This window comes from Eurypyga helias, unplaced genomic scaffold (genome assembly GCF_000690775.1).
Source record: "Eurypyga helias isolate BGI_N326 unplaced genomic scaffold, ASM69077v1 scaffold1754, whole genome shotgun sequence".
Lineage (NCBI taxonomy): Eukaryota > Metazoa > Chordata > Aves > Eurypygiformes > Eurypygidae > Eurypyga > Eurypyga helias.
In genome coordinates, this window is record NW_010247984.1 from 1 (window position 1) to 13182 (window position 13182).

A 13182-nucleotide genomic window follows, 5' to 3' on the forward strand; every position below is an offset into this window, starting at 1 on the left:
CAGCCGCCAGCCGGCCCCGGGCGCATCGGCCAGGTTCCGCAGGGTGGCTATCACCTGTATGGGAACAGCCAAAGGCCCATCAGTCACGGCCGTCCACAGCAGAACCTGCACCCTTCTGAAAATTTAATACGGCTCGGGTGCCGTTCCTGGGTCTGAGGCAGTGCGAGTGCCCTGGTAATGCTCTGCAGGTACACACCTGCCGATGAACTGACACAGGGAAATGCGTAAGGGACAAAACCGTCCATACCAACATACTTGGTTTAAAACAGAAGGTTCACACTGATCCTCCTCCTCCTCCTCTGAGGGAAACCTGATCTTTCCTGTGTTTTTAAAAATGTATACAACCACACACCGACTGGAAATCAAGGGAAATGCTGTGCATAGCTGAAGTGATTTCTTGCATAATGTCTGATTTTGCAAATAGACATTTAAATCTTGTAAATTAATACCACTGTCTATTTTGATAATAACTGTAAGCGGCAAACTGAGATAAATTTATTTTAAAAGACAATATTTTGATTTAAAAAGTTGTAAGTTAATCAAGATCAAGAGAAATCCACTATTCGAACTGTATAAAAACCATTAAAAGCTTAAGTCCTCCAGTTTATTTTGGAGAAACCACAGTATTTTTTCAGAAGACAGTGTTCTATTTTAAGGAGTTTTAAGCATAAAATATCTGTCACTTGTAGATATGCAAAATGAATCAGCTATTGCGTATTTTGAAATGCTCTGGTTCTCTTCCAAGATAAGGGTATTCAAATGCCAAGGTCAGAGAGGCAATGACATGGAAGTTAACTGCTGATCTAAACCAGAACTTACTGCAAAATTAATGTCAAGTCATTTAATCTAGTGTGAACATGGGAATTCTTCAAATTTTCCTTATTCTAAGTGTAAGGTATTCAATTTGGTTTTAAATGTAGCTTGATAAGGCATGAAGACTACCTGTTCAAATTGCTTGATATCACAAAAAACTATAAAGTATTTTATCACTGAATTGGACTGCTTGTCCAGTGATACGTAATTGCCAATCTGAACAGAAAAATCTGACAAAGAGCAGGTTAAGTTGTTGTGTTTGAGGAGCTTTTGCCCATAGGATTCTATGTACTATTCTGTCCCTTCTCCGGCAGCTTTCAAATTTGCTGTTCTACTTCAACGAATTTGACAAAAGTGTCCATGTCTTCAGTTACCACACGAATGAGGAATGACAATGCAACTCAAGACGTTCTGTAATGGACTAACAATAAAAGGAACAACATGCCAAAATGGAGAAGCAAAGCAGAGGGGGAAAAAAAAAATGATGGGATAATGTGAATGTGATACGTGAATGGATTTAACTTCAGCACTAAATATGAAATGTATACTATATTCAGAATAAACAGAAACTGGACCTATGGAAAACAATTGTTTTTACCTCGTATTTTAACAAGACACCTGGAGTTTCTTGTTATTTTAATTAAACAACTACAAAAAAATGCATTTCCAGACAGGCATTCTGTCACAAGTCACAATGCTTCAAAAATCAACACAATATTCAAGAAATATCTTAAAATAAAAACATTCTGATGAAATACTTTGCTATTCAAAAGCTTTGGAGGAAAAAAATCCTGCCACGTGGAATAGACAAGATGACTCTGTTCAGTGCTCACATACAAGATGTTCACAGTCAGCCTAGGGTTTATTGAGCTCTAGCTAAACTACACGATAATGAAGGATAACCACATATTAAAAGGGTTGTTTGAACCCAGACCAGGGCCTTCACTGCAGCAAAGAGACCTACATATTTCATGACGGAAAAAGGAAATAAATCGTTACCAACAGATAATGGTGCAGAGTTCACCAAAAAGAAAGTGAAATTTTTCACTTCCTGAGATAGATGGTTTAAAATCCTGCAGCAGTAAATTCTATCAAGAGGAATCCTCACCCAAACACAGGTTGGGCAGAAAAAGCAATGCAAAATAACGTATACACTTAAATGTGTGAGATCATAAAATTCACGAGTTCACAGAAGTGTATATCCACAAAAGAACAGTTAGTATGCAAGTGAAATGTGAAGAGTACAAGTTCAGAAGTAATAGGAGCTAGCCAGACAGCAGATGAATTCAAGGGATATTCTGATTGCTTCAAGCAGACACCGTGATTCAGGGAGAAATGCCTAACAATGAGCTCTAGCAATCCTCATCAGCCCTGATCCTTATGTTGTCATGTGAAAGATCAAATTCACCCAAACTGAAAAATTCACAGCACACAAACGCTATTTTTTAAGGAAAATGCATTTAAGTGCTTTTCAGTTAAGGAATACTTGTTACGGCTTGTCAGCGACACTTCAAAAGCCTTAGTTTTTGAAGAAGCGTCACCATATTTCACATAAATACGAGCAGACTATTAGGTGAAGCAACATAAAATGACTCAAAGATGATCTTGGTTTCATGTCCTCTATTAAGGAAAAAATATTATGATTACAAAAATTTTTATTCTCGTACCGTGGCACTTCTGCATAAAATCTGTTGTGTGAAGAAATCAGAGGGGGGCTTCATTCCCACCAGAAGGGCCTGGCCAGATGATGTATAACACTGCCATCTGGTGACTGTGCAACTCTACGGTTAAAACATGAAGAGCTGGTCCCACTTCACCGAGATGGAGGGAGAGATGGCAGAGCCTCTCTCAGAGACCACCGTGACTGTTTAAGGGGGTCTTCTTCTCCAGTATAATTTGTTTTCTTTTCCTGAAGAACTCTATTTATTCACTATTTCTGTATGTCACTGGACGTTTGATCTTTTGCTACACGTTAAAGTATGCCGCAAAGACCTTCTATAATCTGAAGACATGAATCATCAAAGAAACTTTCTTCGACACTATGTCCCTGAAAATAGAGCTATCCCTACATGTGTCTATAATGACTGAACAAGAAATCGTGCATGTTAATGTAGACTTGTTGATGAAACAGATATGAGAAAGTCTCACAGGAATTCCATAGATGCAGAAATCACTAACTTTTCTCACAAAAACAAAGTATTTGTACTACTGTAGAAGAGAATACAAAAAAGTGAAACAGCAACCTCAGTAAGAGACAGTTGTCAGGATCGACTTTTCCACAAAATACTCGAGGCCTTCTTCGAAACAGCCAGTCCATTCCAACTGTACCAACTAGTTTTGTTACAGTTCCAATCATACTGAAAACAGCGGAGGTAATAATGACAAACAAAAAAGCATCAAATGTAGTATTTTCCTTTCTCACATTTGCAAATTAAACCTTTGATTTAAAAAAAAAGATCAGATTTATCCACATACAAATAATGGAAGAAGCAGCATATCTGCGAAGTTGTGGGGAAGTTCAGACAGCTAGTCAAACAGCTGAAGAGAACCTGATTCATTAGTTCTATTATTTGGACACCATTAGTAATTTTTAAATGCCCCAACTGGCAAAAACTTTTTATATCTATTTAACATAAATTTCCACCTCTTCCTACCCAACAGGATTCCTATTATATGATTAATGGCAACAGCAGCCAGCAAACGTCAGTAAAATACTTTGCTTTTAACCATGCCCTTTCTGCTCTCAGAAGGATAACCATTTTTTAACCATATAGACATGACTGGAGCTAGAGGATACGTATCTCTCATTTAGGTTTTAAAATGCTCCAACCTAAATTTCCACTCACTGAAATGACTGCACAGCTTTCATCTTTGAGGCATCATACTTCTTAAACTATAAGAAAAGTAAGGTTAGATGAAGTGTTTAAAGTCACTATCTATCACCTTCCAATTACACCAAGAACATATTCTATTCTGGACCCCCAATCCCTCCTCAATACTTTTCAGAAGGGGGTTTCTAGCTAAACTGATAGCCTAAGGCAGCACTGCAGTAGCGTCACAACTTACAACGTCTGACTAGCAGCATTCAAGGAAAATCTTGATGACACACAGACCTGAAGTTTGCACATCTTCTCGTGAAAAAGGAGGCTTGGAAATCCCAAGCAATTTTTGTATAGAATATAAGGTATATCAACAAAACGGCACAGATTATTTTTGAACTGTTTGGAAATTCACAAGTTCCACAGGAAAGTTAACGTTCTCAATCCTAAAGATAAAAGTGTATAAAAGAGAATTTTATGATTCATGTAGGAACTTAATGATGGGAGAACCAGATAGGAAAGAAAACATGAACACAAGCACAAAATTTCCAGTTTCATCACATATTCTCCCAGTCTTTAGGAATTTGCAACTTTGGGAGTTCCTTAGGCAAACATAAGTATTAAGCCGCATCACTTCATTCAATGACTTGTAGCATCTCCCAATCCTTTTGTGTTTGTTTTAAGACTGTACCAAATATTCTGGACATACTTCATAGCTCCACTAAAATAAACAGACAAAAATCAGTAACAGTAACATGATGATCTAAGCTGTCTTCTCATATAATTTTGAGTAATATAAAACCTCTTGTTTGTAAGTTAGTAGAGAATTAAGAGAATTAACGAAATCTGGCATAATTAGTAGGTAGTACACACTACCTCAGAAAATTGACCAATTCATTTCCTCGAGTTCCAGGAGCTTACAATTACACCATTCACTAACCTTTACATCAATAATTTCCAAGACAAGTGCCAGGAATCTACCTGGCAAATCCTTAACAAATACAAAAAAACTCCACCGCCTATACATAACTTAAGATTTAGATACACAACCGTCTTTTTTTTTCTAAACTACTAAGTTTTAAACAGTTTTAGGGCAAAGGATAAGTTTTCATAGTCATCACTCAGCAAGGTACCTCACATGCAAAAAGACAGTTTTGAGCCTCCTGCCTTCAAAAAAAAGCTTCCAAAAGTGTTGGTTTTTACAACCACCTTTTCCTTAACTTATAGTTCTTCAAAAACAGTTTGTCAAAGAAACATAGCTATATTTTCCTATGCATTTTTAAAAACGCATTTTTCTTGTAATAAAAAGCTTTTTGTAATCTCAGAGTATTGCAGAACCAGTTTGTATTTATTATTTCAGTCTAAAGAATTTAGACAAGGAACACATTTTTATCCATTTACTATAATATCCAGAACACTTTCAGCACCATAAAGTAGTAAGAATAAACAGGTTTTATCAGGTACCTAAAAGTATTTCTATTAACTTCAGAGTTCCTAAAGTCTTAATATTGACTACATAAAAATATCTATGACAATTAAATTTAGGCCCTGACAACTTCATGTAAACTTCTTAAAAATAAGTCCATTTAAATATAGGTACAACTCTGTCAGCAGCATGCAGGGTTAGCTTATCTCCTCTAATTAAATTTTTAATTTGCCCTTGACGTGTGTACTTTTAGAAATAAAAGTAAATGCTAACCTGGACTAATAGGTGGCCCAAGTTGGAGAAATGTGTGTCATTTTCTTTTATATTATTAATCTGCTTCATTAATTGCAGCAAAATTTCAATAGCTCCTTTGTTGACCATTTCATTAAGGAGTACTGCATTTCCAGACATGAATTTTATAGCCCCCATGCAATACAGGAGAGCTTCACTGTTTTTGAGTAGATCTTCAGTTCTCAGGACCTCCAACAAACAATCTAAAAGGAAAATCATTATTCAGAAAGCCTAATATTAACATTTATATTTGATACAGTCCAGTCTTTGAAGAGATTAACAACTGGGGGAAAAAGAAAAAAAAAAAAAAACAACCAACCCCATCAGATTGAACTCTTTATAATACATTTCTGGTAAGTGGGCTAGAAAAATTGGGTGTTTGGATTGAAACCAAGAAACAATTATTAATGAGTAAGAGAATGAGCCTGACTTGTTCTCCCAAGCTTCAAGAACCAGCACCAGTTGTAAACACATATCAGTAATGACCGAAATCCTCAGTCAAGATTTGAAAAAGGATTGTGGGTGCCTGGGATTTTGTGTACTAAACTCGAGACATTCTAAAGGGGTTTATTCCCACTACTTCCTTAAACATCAAATGTCTTAAAGCATCTCAAATGGAGCACTAACAAGCACAAGTGCCTAATTAAAATCTCACATTTGAAGTCTGTTTGTAGCCTTTTTAGATTTCCTTTTTATGTAGGTAAAGTTACTGTAAAGGTTTTGCTTTATGCTGCCACTGTGAGATAACTGAAATGTTAAAAACTAACAATTGTTAGCACAAGCCCAATGTATCTTTCACAAAGTGAGACATTCTGAATTTGCTGGGTGTATCTTAAATAAGTAATCCTAACCAATCTTATTCTTTCGAATTTCTAGTAACCAACTGAAACTGATACTTACTTGTGTTTCCTGTGGTCCATCCAGCTGAACAAAAGCATCTTCCGAAAAATTCTGAAGTTTTTTCTGTCTCAGCTCAAGCTGAAACCCTCTCCAAGTGTATATGGACAAAGTACACACACTCTAGGCTCTTGCCCAAACTCTTGCCCTCACCAAGGGCCTAGTGATCAGCTAAATCACTTGGGCTGTGGCAGTGTAAGAGATCAGTTTCAGGCCGCTGCTCTGCTCATTATCAAAGAGGGCCTTGAACAGCAGTTGCCTATTTTGGGATGAATGGTGAATTTATTTCTTATACTGGAGCTGCTCCACTGCACATAAATAGTTCACAGATCCAGAGGAAGAAATTGAATCTATAACCCAATGACCACAGCAGAAATCCCGGTGATCACTATGATAACCCAGGTTCATGTCTTTAGCCTGGGTAAGGTGGGCCCAAAACATAAGGACTGAATAAACCAATAAACAAAACCCTACCAAAAATGTTACTTCCTTCACTATTTTTTATAAAATACAAGGGAAGAAGAGCAAGTGAAAGAAAAGCGAGTGAAGATGGAAATGAGAACAAAAAACCCCAATGCTTATACAGACACACCACTTGACTTGTCCAGATTTCTGTATGATGCTAATTTCTACAAAACTGTAGATTTCAGTATCCAAAGTCAGTTGAGCAATCTGCACCGTTCTCTTTTCTCTGAGTCATTTGCTATTGATCTTACTACTGGAAAGGCTTATCTGGTCTTTATTTCAACAACGCTCACATACTAAACTTTGAGACCACGAACACTCTATTCTATTTAAGCAGATGTACACATATGCTTAACTTACGCACATGCAATTAATGCTTGCGAGGTCAAGGCCCACATTAATAAAACATAATGAAGTTTTAATGAAAGAAATCACCATCAGTCAATACTGAGTATAATTCACAGTCATTTCCTTCATATTTCTCATATTTGCAAGGTGTGTGTGTATGACACAAACACAGTTACAATCACAAAAGAGATCTTAGAGCCACTGCTGACAAGTCTCTCAACCCACTGGCTCAGTGTGCAGCGGCAGCAGCTAAAAAAGCCAATGATCAGTCTCAGTATCCTTCCTGATGATGGCCAACAACACAGCATTATTTTGTTTCTTTAAAATCTGGCAGAGACACATCTTGACTTCTAGACAGTTTTGTTCTGTACATCTCAAGAAGGATCTACTGGAGTTGGAAAAGGTTTAGAGAAGGGCTGCTAAAACAAGGGAGAGAATGGCACAGTACCTTTAGAAGAGAGCTAAAAGGCTGAGATGCCTAGGTCTGAAGAGAAGGCAGAAATATGCATTACGACCGTGGTTTAAAACATCATGAAGGTGGAAGGTAAGCTGACTGTGGAAACTTAGAAATCCTGCAAAACTAGGCTTCAAAACAAGCAGGAGCATGATAAAAAGCAGACAGGTTTAAAACAGCACACAGAGAACTTTTAGAACTTGCTGCTCTATGAAACTGTAGAGGCAGACAGAATCAGAAAGTTCAAAAAGGAATTAGGCAAATTAATGAACAAAAGACCTATAAACAGGTACTAAAAACGATCAGGCAGGGATGCACCATCTAATGTTCCCAATAGAATGTAACTACTCTGGGTGCCGTGTAGTGCAGGGAAAACAGCTGGCAGAAAACACGTAGGCTTCCATACTTGCCCTAATCTGCATCCCCTATCGCCATCGTTAGGCACAGAATCCTGGATTAGATGGACTGTTAGTTTGGCCTAGCAGGCAATTTTTAGTGTGTGACTAAGTTAACTCTGAGAACGTTTCTGGAAACATGATCAATCTAACCACTGTGTTTCAACGTCTACATTATATGCAAGAACAGAATACATACCCAGTAATCTATCATTTTGAACGATGTAATCATTTTTTTCATTCCTGCAAACTTTAAATACAAGCTTGCAAGCACTGAGAAGATTTTTACCATCCACTTTCATCTGCAAAGAAAGTAGAAGACACAAAAAATCACAACTAAAATCTACATGCAAACATGCACCGTAACATTTTACAAGTTCAGACACCGGGCCAAACTTGTATTGTCACAGAACTATTAAACTCCAGCTGAAACCCTGCCAGTACAGTGAGCCGAACTGAAACGTGTGCAGAACTGAAGGACCCCGAAACCTAGCTAGTTTAAGCTGTACTTAGCAAACTGTGCTGACTGACTTTAAAATAACAGATAATATATAAACTTTTTCTATATTTTCTACAGGTAATATATATCAATAACTTGCACTTTTTTGTTTCTATAATGCACTCTTACAAATAAATTCTGTACAGGATTCACTGGTTTGGCATCTATGGCCATACCACAAAGAACTCAGTACAACAGTGTAGGTAATAAAGAAAGTCACCAACGGTAGTAAGAGTGTTAAAAATACAATGACAAATCTCTTCGTTTCCTCTGCATTTCAAGGGCATTTTCTTCTGTTGTTCATGATTTTTGAAAGATTCCACAGAAAAAAATCTAAAACAGAACATTTTTATTTTTTTTGTAAGCACCACGTAATATTTATGTATCATCTGAATATATATCTTTTGACTAAAATAACACATGCTACCTTAAAGGAGAAAGCCTCCACAACACACACAAATTACTATAATGTCTACAGCACAATGCCACCTGGCATCCTTTCACCAGTGTCTGTCTGTACATACTTCGTAGAAGCTGAACTAATAGGTTCAAAAGCACCAACTTGAGAGTTTTAACCAGAAATACTAGAGAAAGAGATAATTACACTTCCCACAGAAACTGTTTTGGTATTTTCAGATAAAGGTGTTCAATAAGGTCAAGATACTATTCAAAACTAAGCTTCATTTCCATGTGTAATTTTTAAAATTACTGTTTTGCTTATACCCCTGCATGTGTATCCCAACTTAGGACACTGTCTCTTTTCCGTGCCTACAAAACACACCAGCTATCCTATTTCGTGTCCCTTCTTCCTCCCCCAGATGTAATTTCTCGGCAAAACATAGGCTCCAACAAGTGCCAAACTGGCAGTGTGAGACTAGTACCCACATGGCAAGAAACTGTGCTTGGGAAAGGGTTAGTTTAGACACAGTGTAAAAGTAGGAAATAAAAAAAAATTAAATGCAAGTTGTATTTCATGATTTTGAGCTTCACATTCTACCAAACAGCATTTTAAAACACTTACAGCCAGAATAATCTTTGCCAGCTTCAGGCGAAGTGGATCTGAATCAATGTCTACAAGTTTATATAATGTCTTCAGAAGCACACTTCTTCTCTTCAATCTTTTTCCAAGCATATTTCCTTCACTCAAGGCTTGATAGAGCTTGGTGCAAGCCAGACAAAGATTTTCTGTATTGTCTTCTACTTCAAGGGAGTGAGAAGGGAGAGAAAATAAAAGTAATTATCAGTGCCACCTTTTCCAGAGCATCTCAAAAGACAAAGACACAGGAGAACAAAATGAAGAATGGGTTGCAGAACAACAGGAATAAGATGCCCAACAAATTTCTTAAAATGGTAACGTGATGCTCAGAAACAGTTTTATTCTGGCCTTTCAAGAAGAAGAGACGCAAGCCAAGAAATCACAGAGCCAAAATAATACCCGAAGCTAAAATAAAACTCACTTTTAATGCTTGATAATCAGATTAACCAAATGTCTACCAGGAGACTGTGAATCTGAATATATTTTTTGAAGCGTTCCACCCAACATTACATGTGAAAGAGAGACAGTTAAGGAAGATTTTTCTGCCCGTACACATAACGATATATCAACCTTGCTGGGATGAACAACAAGTGAACGTAAAAACTCGTTAGAACTCTCCAATGCATAGTAGAGGTGTAAGATATTATTGAGGGGGTTTTGGCCTATTGATCAAAAAAAGTCATCTACCTCCTAACTGAAGTCTCTCAGACACTATTAAAAAAATACAAAAATAAAGCCTGCAGTAAACTATTACAAAATTTGCATCTCAACACAATGGGATCATGTATTTTTAAAATGCAAGAGTGAGGGGTGTTGGGATTTGATTTTCTTTTTGGGTTGTGAGGGTTTTTTTGGTCAGTTGGTTAGGTTGGGTATTTTTGGATTTGTTGGTTTGTTTTTTTCTCCTTACATTTATTTGTCTTTATGGTGACACTAATAAAGCACGATATAAAGCCACTTAAACTGCCTGTATCAATTGCATTTACTCAGGATGTACTTCACAGGTGAAATCAGAGCTGAAATAAAGCAGTATAACTCACCACTGCAGAAGGCAATAATGCAATTCTGTTACAGTCTGTCAATATTCAAGCAAACCTCTCAAGTTTTTTGTAGTACCACATTCAATCAGCTGGTGAGAAAGTATAATTAACTAATTTCATCTGTTATTAGAAAAACTAAGGAATAATCAACTTTTTAAAAAAGCTAACAAAAACCCCCCAATACACAAATCAAGTAAAGACTGAGGAAAAGGGGCATGAAAATTGATTTTCCTTAGTTACATTCATGACAAGGGAAAGACATGATTAGATTTTACCTCTAAGTAATATTTTGCTTACCTATAAAGAACATCTCACTATGCAAAACTTGAACTCAGGGGCTCATGTTTGACAATCTCAGCATTAAGCAAGGAAAACCTAAGGTTGCATAGCTATTTTCATAGCTGATCACCGTTTTTCCACACATCAGTGACAGATGTGGGAATGAGAATCCTGTCTTTTTAAAATAACAATATAGTTTGGGAATCACTCAGTACTGTTCAGGTGTTTCACACTCATGAACATCTGCCAAATTATGCAAACAAAATTTCTAATCTGCACCATGCCATAGTGAACGCTGCAAAAGATCACGTAAAAGCGAATCAAACCCCTAATTTGACACTCACTTTTAACCACAGGTAAAAACAAACCTACCTTCTATATTCCCACCATTCAAGTACATATAACGTCTATAGAAGTTACCTAAACAACCTTTTGAATGAAACATTCAAATGGATTTCAGAGTTCAATCTTTCAAGCCACACTTACTCAATTTAGTTTCAGTATTCTGGGTCACTACATACTTTTCCGAAACAGCTAACACAAATGGGAATTTTCAGTAAGATTTCCTTAGTTTTCTGAAATTGAGTCCTTCTATACAGTCTATGCTTAAAACAATGACTCTGTGCAGTACTTCATTCTTAAAATTATTACCTCATCACTGACTGCTAAGCTGGCAGACCTATGTTGTCTAAAATAAGGTAATTTAATCAGAAAAGATCATCTCTAAACCAGGTGGGGTTTTTTTTGGGTTTGTGGGTGTTTTGGGTTTTTTTTTGGTTTTGTATTTGTTTGTTTTTTCCTCCAGAATCACAGAATGGTTGAGGATGGGCAGGACTTTTGGAGGTCATCTCTCCAAGCCCTCAGCTCAAGCAGGGCCACCTGCAGACAGCTCCCAGGCCAGTTTTACTCTGCAAAGTCACTGAACGTAAGAAAGCATAAAAAGCTACATAGTCCTACTACTGTTATTCTTTTGTAGTGTGAACACAAACGAGACCCATGTTTCCTGCAGGAAATAGTACAGAAAATACACCCTGTCAAGAACAGTGTTACTTACCTTTTTCTAGTTCATGCAGAATTGGTAAAATCTTTATATGCCAAAAGATTTCTTCCTCATCTGATTCATTTATTCTTGTTTCATCCTCTAAGCCTGCAAAATACATTCAAAACAAAAGCACATATTCAGTGAGGGTTTCAACTTTTACACAAATAAATAGCTACAAATACTTTATTCATCAGACACAAAGAAAAAAACTACAAATGTCACATTTTGCTATATTCAGGGTTATTCTACTTATTCAAGCTCTTTTTTTTACTTATATTTTCTCAAAACCAAAAGTTTCAAACAAAAATAGATGGATAAATGTTTTGCTATAGAAAGCTGTACTGTAAAGCCAGATTTGTTCTTGTTTGCTGACATTAATGTTTCATTTGATTGCTGAACAACTGGAAGGTAATGACTACTACATCAACATGTCCTACTGTTTTTCAACTGTGTGTCCACGTGACAGCTGTGTCAAAATATATCCACACTACAGACAATCCTCTAGGATTGTACAATTTTATCCAGTACACATGCACATATCACACTAAGCTTGGTTAAGTGACTCTTTGGTTAGTTAGGGAAAAATAGTCTTGTTAGCTATTACAACCTGTTAGCAGTTCTAACCACTTCATGCAATTAGTTTAGAGAATGTCTTGACTAATTTTTTTCGAAAATGCACGTTTCCCTCCCATTTTTGTTACATTAAACAATTTCTCACATACCATCTTGGGAAATTAATAGCAAAGTACTAGTATCTGAAAGATGTTTTGCTTCCCATAAACTTGTCCAAAACCTTGAAGGCAACCAACTCGCAGTTTTCTTGGCCACCCTCAACCAATTTCCTTCACAGTGACTGACAAAGAACTACTGTTCTTGTCCTCTTTACAAAGAGAAGTTTTAAAAAATATTTCAGCTTTTTTTATACTTTGCTTCAAAAACTCAGCAATCTGGAATTCTTCTAGAAACAAGACCAGGAGCATGGCTCTGTTTTCAGATTGGACAAGGGAGTTGATGAAACATGGTTTATTAAAAACAAGCCTGATTCCAGGATTGACTTTCATATGGATGCAATATCACTGGGAACCATTCAGACTTGCTGAACATCCTTTTCACATTCACCTGGCACTATGTGAAGTGACATAAGTCTGGTCTTGACCACTGACCCACTGCAGCTGGAGAGCCAGCTTGAGTTTTAAAGGATCTAACAATTGCTTACAAGGTGCGTGCACGCATATTTTTGGAGTTCAAGATTAGGTTAAGATCCTTACTGTGCAGGCAACCTAAGTTGTTGTTAAAAAGATGGGGTTTGGCTTCTTTTTTTTTTTTTTAAATAGGGAAATAAAAGTCACACAACACCACTAAATAAAATAAAGCAAGC

At 36.8% G+C, this 13182-nt stretch overlaps 1 protein-coding gene across 1 annotated transcript in view; it reads right to left on the reverse strand.

Annotated features, from left to right (window-relative positions):
• Positions 1–11: 11 nt before the first annotated feature.
• The window catches only part of LOC104509059 (armadillo repeat-containing protein 2-like), a gene marked incomplete at its 3' end in the record, with an annotated part of 33433 nt that continues 20262 nt past the window's right edge, over positions 12–13182 (reverse strand). The window contains exons 7-11 of the mRNA XM_010150880.1: positions 11817–11909; positions 9429–9607; positions 8108–8210; positions 5332–5552; positions 12–54 (exon numbers count right to left, since the gene is read on the reverse strand). Coding sequence (XP_010149182.1) covers positions 12–54; positions 5332–5552; positions 8108–8210; positions 9429–9607; positions 11817–11909 — 639 coding nt within the window. The remainder of the gene's footprint in view (positions 55–5331; positions 5553–8107; positions 8211–9428; positions 9608–11816; positions 11910–13182) is intronic.